The 14533-nt window shown below is 41.4% G+C and overlaps 1 protein-coding gene across 1 annotated transcript in view; it reads left to right on the forward strand.

Annotated features, from left to right (window-relative positions):
* The first annotated feature begins 727 nt into the window (after nucleotides 1-727).
* Nucleotides 728-14533, forward strand: part of TGFBR2 (transforming growth factor beta receptor 2) — a 61255-nt gene continuing 47449 nt past the window's right edge. The window contains exons 1-2 of the mRNA XM_009570383.2: nucleotides 728-855; nucleotides 1024-1178. Coding sequence (XP_009568678.2) covers nucleotides 1097-1178 — 82 coding nt within the window. The 5' untranslated portion in view covers nucleotides 728-855; nucleotides 1024-1096. The remainder of the gene's footprint in view (nucleotides 856-1023; nucleotides 1179-14533) is intronic.

The following is a 14533-nucleotide window of genomic DNA, read 5'->3' on the forward strand; positions in this document are numbered from 1 at the left end:
TTGTGGCCATTCCCCTTTGTCTTGTCCCCTGTCACTTGGGAGAAGAGGCCAGCACTCTCCTCTCTAGAACCTCCTTTCAGGTAGTTGTAGAGAGCAATAAGGTCTCCCCTCAGCCTCCTCTTCTCCAGGCTAAACAACCCCAGCTCTCTCAGCCGCTCCTCATAAGACTTGTTCTCCAGCCCCCTCACCAGCTTTGTTGCTCTTCTCTGGACACACTCCAGAGCCTCAACATCCTTCTTGTGGTGAGGGGCCCAGAACTGAACACAGTATTCAAGGTGCGGTCTCACCAGTGCCGAGTGCAGGGATAGAATCACCTCCCTGGACCTGCTGGTCACGCCGTTTCTGATACAAGCCAAGATGGCATTGGCCTTCTTGGCCACCTGGGCACACTGCTGGCTCATGTTCAGTCGGCTGTCAACCAACAACCCCAGGTCCTTCAACATCTACGAGCTGAGTGCCCAGCTAGTCTGTGTGAACATTTCCTGTTATCACCCTGACTTCAACCTCCCCGACCCCTGATTTAGTTCCACCGTGGGTTATGCCCATCTTTCCGATACCAGTTCTGCAAGAGTGGGAGGCAGCAGCATCGATAAGGTCAGGGGTATGGATGCAAGGAGCAGCCATGGGAAGCCGCCGTGCCCCAAATGACAGGGATGTCATCTCGTGGGGAGAAGGTCCAGTTCGAGATGGTGGTTTCCCGCGGACCTCGAGGCCCCTCGCGAATCAGCCGGGCGCTCCGGTCCCCGCCCCGGGAGGGAGGCAGGAGCAAGGGATCCGGGCTGCACGGAAAGACACGTGTGGGAGAGCCAGACCTGAGAGGGGCTGTCCTCTAACAGATGATTGACACCAAACTGGGTGAGGTTTCACATTAAAGAAAAAAAAAAAGAAAGAAAGAAAGAAAAAGGGCGAGCGCAGGGGAGGGGGTGACTGTGGGAAGGGGGGGGGGGAGAAAGAACTCGTGTAAGAGTAACAAAGTCCTGCCCAGCTGTTTGCGAAGTTTAAGATTTCCTGTTTCCCCTGCAGCGCCCAAGTGAAGTTTTCAGTGAGTCACCCGCGGTCCCGAGCGGCGGAGCCGCGCTCCCCCCGCTCCTCCGCGATGCCCGCCCGGCTGCCCCGGAGCCTCCTGCGCCTCCTCCTCGGGCTGCTCATGGGCACCTCGGTCCCCGCTCTGCTTCGGGGTAAGTGGGCGCTCCCGCTTGACAGATGCTGGGGCGGGAGCGGGGTAGGGATGCAGGGGAGCGGGGGGGCAGGGATGGAGCGGGGCAGGGATGGAGCGGGGCAGGAGGGAGGAATGGAGCCAGGAAAGAGGGAACCGGGAGGCAGGAATGGAGCCGGGAAAGAGGGAACCAGGAGGCAGGCGCCCGCCGCAGGAGCAGGGGGACACGGCGGGGGGAATGGGGGGGGGAATGGGGGGGCGGCTGGAACTACACGATCTTTAAGGTCCCTCCCAACCCAATCTGTTCTATGGTTCTACGACACACAAAGTGCTAAGAAAGTTTTGAGGCTCGAAACGTTTCGGGGAGGGGGTGAGCGTGGTTTGTTTATTTCTCTGCTGCTGGAAAGTAAGCGAGGAAGAAAGGATTGGAGGGGTCGCGGGGGAAAAGAGGAAAAAAAAAAAGAGAAAAAGAAAAAGTGAGGTCCCTCCGTAGAGGGGGTAGACGAGAGGATTTGGCAGGAAATGCAGCAGGGTCGGGTCTGGCCGGAGGAGCCCGCAGAGAGCAGCTCGGGGCCGGCTCTGTGCCCGCAGCTGCGGCCGCTCCCGCACCTGGTGCGGGGCTGCACCGCGGGGAACCAGGCGGGATCCCGCTTTGGCGATGCTCTTCGGGTGGGATGGGGACCGGCTGTCCCTGCACCCCCGCAGAGAGGGGGCCGGGGGGGGGCGACACGGCCTGAGCCGGTGCGTGGCCAAAGCGGCAGCTGCTTACCAAAAAGTTGTTTTACATGTGAGTTTCTGGACTGTGAGTAGCGGTCATTCCTGTGCTCGTGTTGTTTGGTTCACGTTTAATGACACTTTACATCCTTTATTCTGTTTTACTGTTTTTTTGGTTTTTTTTTTTTAACAAGGCATCCTTAGGTAGGATTTTGAGGCTGTGGCTTGCAGTATTCTATACATCTGGAATGTACCAAGAGCTGCAAAACCAAGATATCAAAACCAAGGTTCCCCCGAAGAGCTTTTGGTCTCGGTCCTACCATACTAACTCTCATAAGTGAACTAACATCTGTAACTGCAAAGTTAGGCCCTAAATCACGTTGCAGTGCAGCTGGTGAACGTCAGATTGCAGCAAAACTGCAGCTGAAACAGTTTTGAAGTATTAAGTAGATTTCTGAGTTATCTTGTGCTATCACATCTTGTTTTAGTTTTCAGGTAAGATGTGCAGACACCTGAGCTTCTACAAACTTTGCTCTGTGCCCTCAGATTCTCCCCTGTGGTCTATTTGTCATCAATAATGATCTCCAAATTGTTGCTAAAACATAATAAGACAAACGAGATAGCTCTTGTATAGCTACTGCCAACAGCTATGTAGAGAATGAATAACTTCATGCTTCATTAATAATCCTGTCAAAGTCAACAGGTTTTGCATACATACCTGCAAAGTTACTAATGGAATCTTAGGGCAGACGATGAAAACAGCTTAAGAAGACACTGTGGTGTCCCAGGGCTCAAAATATTATCATTTTGAATTTGAGATCTGCACCTTTTTGTTGATTTTAATTTATATTTTTATTATTTCTGATAATTGTAAATCGTATCCAGCTAGTGATGGCTTGTATTTTGACCCCAGCCCCAAGCTTTTGCAGATTCCCATCAGGAAAAGCTTTAAATGAAAAAGCCTCATTTTTGTTCATGTTGTGTTATTTACTATTATGTGCTTTTTTTTCACTCGACCAGTAAAGACAGTCTCAAACTACAGTTACATTTTAAAAGTGGACATAAGTTAAGAATTTGTTCTTCTTTCTTGTCATAGGTGCAGTGAGGGAAAAATATAGAGAGATTGTTTACAATTCAGTTTTATTCATACTGATTTTCATCTACACACTACAGTTACCAAAACTGAGCAGATCTTTTGTCAGATAATCTGTCCTGTAGCTTCAAAAGTTATTCTAATAATCACTGTAGGATTCTACTGTGTGTATAACAGGAAGAGTTGGTTGGAAAACAACAGTTCTTTGAGGTTTGGATATTGGTTGTTATTTGGCATCAAAATGAAAACTTGAGCTGCTACACGTTTGTGGGAAAACAAAACAAAACAAAAAAAAAGAGCTACTTACTTTGTAATAATCAATAGCTCAGCAGTTCGGTGAGTATGAGGCAGGGGAGACACCAATCTGAGGAGAGCTCAGTTCTCATCTGTGCTTAGTAACCAGCTGACTCTTGATGATGAAGAGGTTAATAAAACCCCAGCTAAAAATTCATTTTAACATTTTCCACTGCAAAATATTAGACAGGAGTGGTACGTTCCCTTAAAGATCCTGAGCAAACCCACAAGTCTGTGAGCAAGTCCAAAGTGAACTATCTGCTTTGAAAGAGATGCCCTAATCTCTTGTACTACACACAAGCAATTGTTTTATTTTTTACATTGTTTACATAGGTGTGATTTTTTTGAATGATTGTGAATCCTATACTGAACATTAAATTGGGAGCACAGTGCAAAACAGCAGTTGCCCATAAAAGAAATTAACAGTGCTGTGTCCAAGTGAACATGAATCTGTAATTTACCTTTGGGGTGTGAAAAACAGTTCTTTGGAATAATCTGTGTAATAACTCTTCATTTCTCAACATCAGGAACTTAATTTCTCCTTTGAGCGAAACTCGTATTGTTGTCTCTTTATTTTTAAAAACCTGTCATGGTCAGTTAATTTTATAGTAACATAACATAAAATTTATAGCTTCAGATATCTGCAAGAGGGAGGTATGAGAACAAATAGCTTCATAACATGGTGGAACATGTTTGTAACAGGATCAAATCTAAAATGCATTCCTGTCCCCCTGTTAAAACTGGCAAATTTCCAGTTATTTCCAGAGGGAAGTAGCAATAGAACAGATATTACTGCATTTTCTTCTGTTTATGGGTTATCCTTGAATTCTAAGACTTTTATACCTGAGACTTTGAAAACCACTTTCATATAATTGCTATTTTGAGCTCATTGATAGTAACATTCTTCTATAATATTCAGATGGTAAATTCCATATAGAAATGACTTCTATTAAAAAAATGATGAGCCGGTTCTTAAGCTGCTGCAAGTGAATATAGCTCCATTAGCATCAGTAGAGCTATAGCATATAAGTTTCCTGAAACAGTTTCAAAAGTAATTTCAAAAAAGGGCAATGGAATAATTCAGATTTTTTCATATTAATAATATTTTTTCACTTACTTTTTATAAACACTTGCTATTATGACCTACATTTAGCCAGAAAACATTGCTTCAGAATGAAATATTCCTTTCTGGGGCGATTAGTTTCAGTTTCATGTTAATGATGCATGATAAAAGTTGCCATTGTGACAAGGTTAATTCTGAACTTAGGAGCAAAGATGGTGTCAGGATCTTACCAGAAGGAAAATTCTTCATGGTTTGGTTTTTGGTTTTTTTGTGTTTTCTTCTATCAGGACTAGGGTTTTACAAAGGAGTTGCTCTTTCAGGGGGAGAAGAAGAGTGTAATATCACCATAGTACCAGGTTTTGAAGTTTACCACCAGGTTTTGAAGTTTACCATGCTTATATTTCCTCTTCAAGATATTTTTAAGAAGATGGTTTTGCATTTGTGGCAGAGGAATTCTCCCCCCCTACCCCAATAATGTAATGTGTGTCTGTGCTATATGCACTTTGCTAGCATTCGCTTTGAATCACTGTCACTCCTCTGGCTTCAGAAGAGCTGTGACTCAGTTGTAGTCTAGCACAAATGAGCAAAAGCATCTGGTTGGGTCCAATTTGTTATTCTTTTGGATTTTGCATAACCAGGTGCATTTGTAGGAGCTAAGTGTGAAGTATCATCACTAATGTAATGACAGATTGTGATCTGAAAGTGCTCTGTGCAGTCTCCACGCTGGCTGTCCTGGGTAGAATGAGTGTTGGTGGCACTGAAAGTCAGGGCTTCCAGCAACTTTTATGGCCCTGTGGTTCTGAACTTATTAGGAAAGAGGTCAGTCTTTACAATCTTGATGTTCCCACAATACCCATGGCCCTTCCGTGAGGAGGAGAGCAAAGAGATGTCCTGAGGCAGGTGGGAGACCAGCAGTGCAGTGTCTACTTTGCCATGTAGGAGCCCTTTGATTCAGGAGAAACTACCAGGCAGCACATCCCAGGGATAGCGACTAGTTTGTATCATCAGAGTATTGCAAACTCAGTAAAATGGACTAGTATATCAATCGATTCTGTGCAGATGTTGGAGAGTACAATGGATTTCCAGCATGAAGTAGTGGAGGGCCAGTCCTTTTATGAAAAAGAAAGTTGGCTGAGTCCTTAGTCTAAGATATTTAGTCTTGAGATTTTGGGTTGTTCAATAGGTCTTTAGCCTTAGATTTTGTTGGGGTTTGATGGGTTTTGTTTCTTTTTTTTTTTTTTTTCCTGTAGGATAATGAGAACTGATATTAAATCTTATATTAAGAATAAAATGGAAGGTCAAGACAAAACACCCATGCTTTTCTAATAAACCATAATTCTGGAAGGTTAAAATAAAAAAAAAAAAAATCAGAAAAAAACAATCAGAAGAAATACACTTTATTTTCAGCAGACTAATTATAAGTTGTTTTGAAGTTTGACTTCACTGGCAGGTCGAAGTGGTAAGAGTTGCATTAAGAAACAGTGGAGAAACTTATTACTGCAGGGGACAGATTGTTTTTACAGCAAGGAGTGGGCATACACACTGGGGCAAGCCATTGAAGTTAAGGCAAATATGCTGACAATGCCACTGAGAGCAATGAGTTGATATAAATATTTGTAAGATTGGGTTCTCGATGACCCATCTAAGTCTTCAACAATTATTTTTCATAATATGTCTTCATTCTGGCAAAAGGGCAGGGCAGCAGCACTGGAATTGGTTGAGGACAATCATTTATACCCTGATGCCTGAAAGAACACAGATTTAGTTAGTGAACAGATGTTTAGGGTAAGATAAGTAGAGAGAGCAAACCACTTCAAACATCTTCCAGTGATGAAAAACTCATCCAAGGTAGTGGTTGGAACTAACGGATCTCACCAGGAGTTGCTTATTCTGTTTCTGCTGGTGACAACATACTATCATTTGTTTATGTCCATTAATTTCTAGAGATTTAAGCAGAATTTAAATTGTAATATATATTAAGGGTTTTGCCCTGCAGTCCATACAAATTCCTGAGTTAGGGTCTAACGTCCATTTGTTTGTACTGCTGCAAAGTTTAGCAACTGTTTCAGATTTTAAGAAAAGCAGTGGCAGGAGAGATATTAATTACCGATTTGTCCATGTTTGTGCATTTTTTCTAAAATATGCCGTTTCCTTGCTCTTTCTTTTGCTTTAAATGCCGTTGTTATAGCTGGAACTACCTGTCCCTTTTTTTCATTGAGGTTTTAAAGCCTTTTTACTTCTGGGAAGATCGTCTAGGGAAGGAGTAGTTTTCCTTTGCTCAAACAACTGGTATTTAGCAAGAACTTCCTGCTGGCATTCATCCCTGAGTTAATCTGGTTAGAATTAGAGCTGGTTGAGAGCATTTGACACTGTTTTTCATGGGAAAATGCTGATTTGTCAAAACTGAAACAATTTGTGGAAATGTACCCATTTCCATTAAACTTTCATCAGGAAACCGCCCCCCCCCCCCCCAAGTCCAGGATGGAATTTCTGTTACAGAAAGAGAGCGAGAGAGACAAAGAGAAATCATTGATACTCAATAATCGGTAGTCAAGGACAAAATAAAGGCAGGGTAAAGGACTTAGTCTGGCTCATAGAGTGCACATTTGAATCTGTAGCTCCCCCTACCCATTCTCCCCAGGATATTGGAGGGATGTCACTGTCTCGTTGTGCATGCATGCACAAACACCCCCACACCCACCACTTCGAATTATTTCAGTTTCACTCTGGTGGCAAGTATGAAAATGTATGAAATGTTATAGCACTTTGGGGGACAGGAAAAACATTTTCCTGACAGTTATTTTTAGGTTGACCTGTACCATGTGTTTTCTCCTTGCTGGGTGGGAATGGTAAGTCTCTGAATGACTGGTGTCTTCTAGTCTTTGTTTTATATCATAATAACAAGCTATATTCAGAAATTTCTGTCATGCAATGGAACCACAATTTTTATTACTAACAGTCCTGATAGTCTGATTCCAGGATTGCAATTCTCCACTCACCCAGAGTAGTATTTTGGCAAAACTTCTACTGAAATGAACAGATTTCAGGAACAGATAAAGGAGGTTGCTTCCTCACAGTTAAAGCATCCTTCAGTTTACAACCCAGCAGATACATCACTACAATGACACCTCAGATTAACATTGTGCCTGTGAACAGTAATCTGGAACGAGAGGTATTAGAAAGCTTTCTTCTATTTCCTATAAACCTTCTGTTTGTACCTAAGAACTTCATCCCACACCCTCAAAAAAGCTGTTGCCCTGCTCCATAAGTAGAGAGATGAGGTTTTAAGGTAAAAAAGGAAGACTTATTGAATAGTCAAATCTGTAAGCTCAGCCAACGATTTTAAAGTCATACCACATTCTTTCTGGCTTGTTTATAGTCACCAGTAACATAAGTTTTGAAAGATAACCCTTTGTGCAGTTGATCGGTTCCTCCAAAACATTGCATTGGCATACCTGTGGGCTTCATTAGTTCAGCATTTAAACTCGGTTAAAAAAAAAAAGGTCTATGTAAAAGGCATTAGAAATTCCATCTTGTATTCCCAAGGTCGTGATGGCTCTTTCAGGCTTAGAGATTTTCTTCTATTAGAAAAGCAAGTGAATTTGAACAGTACATACTCAGAGAGCAGTGGGAAGGTTTCGAAGCCTTACTCCTCAGAGCAACGTTTTCCAAGTAAAGACCTAAGTGTGGTTCTTACATGCCTGGGGCACTTGAACAGGCCTCTTTAAAAACTAGCGTTGTGCAAGTGGAACGCATGTAGGGCCAGCCTGTCAGCTGGCATAAATCAGCTTTACTCCGTTGAAGGCAAAGAACCTGCCCTGATTTATACCAGCTGAGAATCTGGCCGCAGAATTAATAATAGGCAACTGTATGTTATGAGGCTGTAATTCCCTTGAGGGGGCTTTTTTGATAACATTCTTACAGGAGTCAGAGTGATCCAGCCCTTGTTTCTTGGAGCAAAAGAATGATTTGATTGCAGTATTTTGAAGTCCTCAGAACTTTAGGAAGAAGAGATTTCAGGCACTTGGGGGAAGGATGATGTTTCCAAACTTCTGATAGTGTATCTTTAAGGTTTTTTGCTCAGGAAGAATCACAGGATGAGAATTTGGGACAATGGAGATTAATTGATTGGGGATAGTTAGTCCCCCCAAAACCAGAGAAATGTGTAAGAGGGGTGATTTCTTATAAAGACAAGGCCTTTCATTTTAAAGCACTTGTGTGCATTTCTGAGACTGTATGAAAACTGAAGCTCTCTTCTCACAGTGAAGCTGCTAGTGCCAGTATAATTAATAAAGAAGCAAAGTGGAGAATGGGAAATGAGGACTAGGAGGCAAGCTCCTCCTCAGAACGTGGACGTGGGTTTTAGTTTTGTTGATAGTTTCATACAAAAGTGTTATAAGTTGGCTGATATTAATTTGATTGACTTAGAAAGAAAAGGGGGTTCGATTAGATTTTTTCAGGAGTTAACCTATAGTTTTTTTATTCTAGATATTTTAAACATGAGACACAGGTGAGATGTCTCCCTTTGGTTTTAATCATGCTGTGGATTCTGCAGCGCAGAATGGGAGTAACAATCACGTTTATACAGCACTTGTTGGCATGTTTAGGTGGTGCCTGGGGCTTTTGGATGATAATGTGGTAATTTTGTAGATTTCATCTCACTAACTAATACAAGTACATTTTTAATGTTGCTGTACAAGAGGGTGAACTTTGAAACAAACCACAGGTTATTACTGATGGATTATCACTTCTGGTTATTTACAGGAAGGCAGCAGAAGCAGCTGTCCAAGATTCTTTTGTTTCTTGAAATGCTGATCTGGTCTGATCCTTGAGGTCCGATTAGTATCTCAGATACTATCAACAACTCGCTGTAGAAAGCAATAGTTTTGGTAACATGTCTATAATACTTAGGCAACAGTTTTAGAAAAGTCTTAGTGCTCAAAGGGAGCTGAAATTTCTTGTCATTTTGACTGCTCCTCCTTTTTTAGGATTACCTGGCTGTCCAGTCCAACTCCCATATGCTTTGTTTAAGAGCTCTGTAGCTGGGGCAGATCTGAAGTTATAGTTACATCAGGGCTTGCCATATCTTGTGCATTTAGTAGTGCTTTAGGAGAGTAGTGTGTGTGACTAACTTCCATCCATTAAAGTGGTTGCTTGGGGGAATATGGTAGATGTAACCACAGTTTTTCCCTTTCCATTTTTTTTTTCTCCGACTGTCCAGTCTCTTAAAATATTCCCTCATTAGATAGTTGGTGTCACATCCTGCTTTCGGGTTCATACAGTTGGTATCCACTGTGGAAATTCAGGCCAGTGCTAAAGAGAGGTCTGTAGCTACGTATTAGTGTATTTTACTTCAACTCACCGTAAAGCTGCTAATTAACATGGAGTAGCACTTCTTGCTGAGCAAGACATTACGTAGGCTGGTTTTTTTAATGTACTTTTTACCCTAAAATGGGCTACACTGTGAAAATGTACATAAGTAAGGATTTATCTTTTTCAGCATGTTATCAATAATGATAAGATGGAAAGACAATAAAATCAAATGTGGGAGTTCAGCATCTGACCAGCACTGAGTTGCTTCCAGAGTTCACATGATAGCTGGTTGCTTCCTGCTTTTAGGATGCTCCCCCCCCTGCTATCTTGAGCTTCCTGTAACATGACTGGGTAGTGACTCGAAGGGTATTCCATTCTTCTTGAGCAGCTCATAGAAAGAGTGCAAGAATGAAGAAGTAAATCTTTGTGTAGTTCATTAATGGGGAGACTTTGATGACATTTTGAACAGCACAAATTTGTCTATCTGTGATAAGGAACTCATGAAGATTTCCAGAAAAGAGCTGCCATATGCAGGGGGTGTTTGACTCTTTATTTCTTTGGCTGGTTCTGCCTGCAAGCATGCAGTAATTACCCTTCTCATTTGTCTCCTGCATACAAAGAGATGTGTGATTCTGCAGTGATTGGGCTGTGGCAACTGGCCAGCTGCCTTGTTGTGTACCTTCTACCTCCCCACAGTTCCTATTACTTATTTTTGTGGTTGCATTGTCTCCTTTTCCTACAGTGGTTAAAGCCATTGCCCAGAAAGTGAGATGCCCATGGTCATGCCGCTCGTTAGCCTGAGAGCACCTGAACTCCATCAGTGATGGGCTCTGAGAGGAAGGATCCGTGCTAGCTGAGGCTGGGCAGGGCTGTAGAGGTGGCATTCTGCAGAGAAAGGGTTGATGTGTGTGCGGGTGGTCTCCCAAAGCATGTCAGAAGAGAAGAAAGCCTGTTCCCTCGTGGATTCATTCATTTTTCCAGCCCCTGCAGGGTGACTGATATTCTCTCCAGGGAGTTCACAGCATAACAAAGAGCAGCTTTACATACAGAATCATTTTTTTTTTCCTTTTTTAAACTGAAAACAACCATTTCTCATCCTCATGAAAAGATCAAGGAGGACCATGTAATAGTCCTGACTCCCTAAGCCTCCTTATTGAAACTTTCTCAAAGTAACTAGGTCAGCGATACATGCTTCTGGACTATTGAATTTCCCTTCTTCCCCTCAGTCTGTTCTTCTGTTTCTTCACCCAGCTTTACCACAAGGGAATGCCTTAAGTCAAAAATATGGGAAGCTGATCCTTTTATTGCATTTGTAGTATTCTCATCTGGCATGTTCAGTTCCAGGCCATCAGGCTTGCAAAGCTGGCGTAACCCAAGTTTGCATGTAAACAGCAGTACCACATTGTGTGATTGTAACTAAAGCCCTATCTGTTCTCTGTTTGCTTGTAGATAATAGAAACAGGAAGATGTTCAGCAGGAAAAGATTGGTGAACTATTCTGAAAAAGAGAATACAACTAAAAAGTGTTTCTTCTTCCTTTTTTTTTATTTTTCTTTTCTTTCTCACATATTCCTAGCTTCTCACATTTTATACTTTTGCCTTGAAGTTAATGCCTGGTGGGAACTTTGCTCTTCCCACTCTTCCCTGAGGCAACACTGATACCATGAATATTAGCACAAGAAGCAGCCTACAGCTTTCTATATGTACGTGTTCCCTGTGCCTAGTGCATATAAAGGAAGGGAAAAAAATGTGATTCAAATTAAATCACAAAAAATCCCAGGAACGTGGAGGTCAGAATGAGGACCCAGGCATATCCCATGTAGATTTTGAGTTGTTTAAAAACTAGGCACTTGGCCCTAGAAGGAAGATTTCAAAGCATCTATACTAGGCGTGAAGACTCCTGTGTGTGTTGGAAGGAGTTACGGGCTCATTCTTTTATATGAGAAGAGGAGGCAAGACCTATTGATGACTTCTAATTCAGAACAGCTTTAGCATCTTGACCCATGGTTAAAGCAGTAAACTGGGAAGTGAGAAGCCTGGGCTTGGTCTCTTAGATTCTGGAGATCCAAACCCAAGTTTCCTATGGTTTCATCCAGTCTTTGATGCCCCTGTTAAACTTAAGTACAGCTATTTGTGTTAGATTTTCCATGATTTTTGACTAGTTCTGCTTAATGTGTAAAAAAAAAAAAAACCAAACCCCAAAATTAATTAATCGATATGTTAATTGCAGTTTCTATAAATAATTATAGAACTTATGGGAAATGAACAGAGATTGTTTCAACACTGGTCTATTGTGACTGGGAAATCGAAGTTCAAAGAGAGCCATAAGCACTGTTATTTCTCAACAGAAATTCTGGATTAAAGCCCCCAGAGCATTCAGAAATTCTCATCAGCCTCAAATACGCTGCCATGTTCAATAAGACCAAATTAACACTTTTTCTTCCCTGTTTTTCTCGGGTTAAGAGCCTATGTGCTAGGAGCTGCTAGGGAATGTTGAGACGCAAGAAAGCTTTTGTAGCTTGCTTCAGTTTGACTATTTAAGGCCCAACTCTCTCTTCAGTTGTCTGCATATATACTAATCATGGTTCAGTCAGCTTGCACTTCCTCTTATTTGGCTTTTTTTGTTGTAGTGACTTGTAGTGCAATTGTCAGGCACATACCTGCTGGTGGTTTGAATTCAGAAGCATATTGGCCTTCTTACGAGTGAGGGTGGGTAGTAAACGCTAGAAGAAAACCACTAATTATTTGAAATATCTTACCCTTGAAAGTTAATGACAAGGCACGTTTACCACTGTTGTAACCACATACCTAGAAATAAAAAACACTGACACCTGCCTTTCCAAGCTGTTTCTTAGCACGAGCAGTTAAACTACCCTTATAATCATCATACTTCCTTTAAGAGATTTTGTTCTAAGTTTCCACTTTGTGCTTTTGAAACAGAGGTGTAGATAACTTTGACCAGAGTAGTAATTTCCACTCAATTGTCCTCAGGTCTGTAGTAGGTTAGGAAGGAGTTGGTTCTGTTTCTTTAGGGAAACATACTGTCTTCTTAGCATTTTCAGGTAAGAGTTTAATGTTGATGATTGCCTGTCTTTTGAAAATTACTGTTGTGATTTTGAACATAGGAAGAACAAAAGAATTAGGAATAGTACCTGCAGCTGCCATTCTTTGGCTGGATACAGATTTGGTCAGATATGCAGGCAGTTTGCCATGCCATAATAATACCACACAACATATAAACACCAGTACCTGGGAGCATTTGCCTCAAGACAAATGTGAGATAGTACAACCTAACTAAATCTGCTCTGCTAGAATGCTAAGCGGCGGGCAGGAGAACTCATGTGGAATTTCACCACAGTTAGGTGATGGAAAATAAGGTGTTAGGCTGTACTGACTTGGTATTTTAGACTCCATGGTGAATGAGATTATGAAAGGTAAACAAGTATCCATTCCGACAATTGAAAGCTGTAGGTGAACTTGAATAACTTCAGAAGTAAGATGTGCGTTTTTAACAAACAGTGTAATTTCATAATTAGAGCCTTGCCAAGGGATGTGGTGGACTTCTCAATGTGAATCTCTGAATCAAGGGAATTGCTTGCTAAACATATACTCAGAGAAGTTATGGCTTTGCAAAATTAGCCTAGTGGAATGACTTTACTTGCTGAAGACCAGACTGGGAATATCAGCCCAGCTCTTCCCGACACAGAGGTCCTGTAACCTCCAAATCTGTGATGCATCATGTTACCACTACCAGCCTGGTGTCACTCACGTCCCTCCAAGAATTAGGACTAACATGTCCAGAACTAACAAACAGTTAAGCTACTCTGCTACCCTGTGCAAGGATATTTCAAATATACATAAGTTATAAAATTTTGCATTGCTTAAATTAAAAAAATGGAGCACTTTCCTTTGGTATAACCAAAATTATTACTGTGTTTGGAACACTTGGGATTATGTTTTGTGAGAACACTTTTTAAAACATGCTCTATTTGAATACAGTATTTGTGTAAAATGCCAAAGTCAAAGCTTTAAAGCATAAGCTACCCATATCTCTAAACAGAAACCATTACAAAGGGTGCAGCTGGCTTCTGATGTTTAAAGGGATGCTGAGTGGTTCAGCTACTGTGGCCATGTTATGCACAGCCTCCTCAATGACAGTTGTTGAAGTAGTATTTTCATGACACAATTATTAATCCACTTGCCATTTGATTTAAATGATAAGGCATTTCATCGAAGCCCTTAGACATCTTGCAGACTATTACCAATGTCTATGATTGAATAAGTGTTCTCCTGATGAAGGATGATGATGTGCTATGACCAATATCCAGAAACATTCAGTGATTCTAAACTGTTAAACATCCACTAGTATAATTTGACATAGCAGCACTCAGAAATCACAGATTAGCATCTGCTGAAGATCTTTTCCTATTAAATTTATGAATACATGTCACAGTAAACATCTTCTGTCCTGCAGTAGCAGGATGAGGAATGTTATGCTGTTGACAGAAATGAACTACACCATTTAAAATTTATTAAATGTGATCATATTTTGCTTTTTCAGTTGTTAGAAAAATTGTTCAAGTAATTGGATTAAATTTGAGGTATTCATATGAAGATTAAGAGGCAATGGAAGGTTTTCTTCTGAGCTGCTTCTTGATACCCCTGATCTTGTGTTTCTGTCTTATGTCTTCACAGCTTTCTCCATTAAACAATTCCTTCAATAGAATTGTTTTATTGACATTTAAATTAATTTCTTTTTTTGCAGTTTTTTTTCTAAACAAGTTTGTCGATTTATACATTGTCTTGGAGTGCTCATGGTGGTCTCGAGAATGACTTAAGATGTAGGTTGAGAATCTGAAATAGTGAGTTAACAGAAACAACAGCCATGTCAGGAGCAATTG

This window comes from Cuculus canorus, chromosome 2 (assembly GCF_017976375.1).
Source record: "Cuculus canorus isolate bCucCan1 chromosome 2, bCucCan1.pri, whole genome shotgun sequence".
Taxonomy (NCBI): Eukaryota; Metazoa; Chordata; class Aves; order Cuculiformes; family Cuculidae; genus Cuculus; species Cuculus canorus.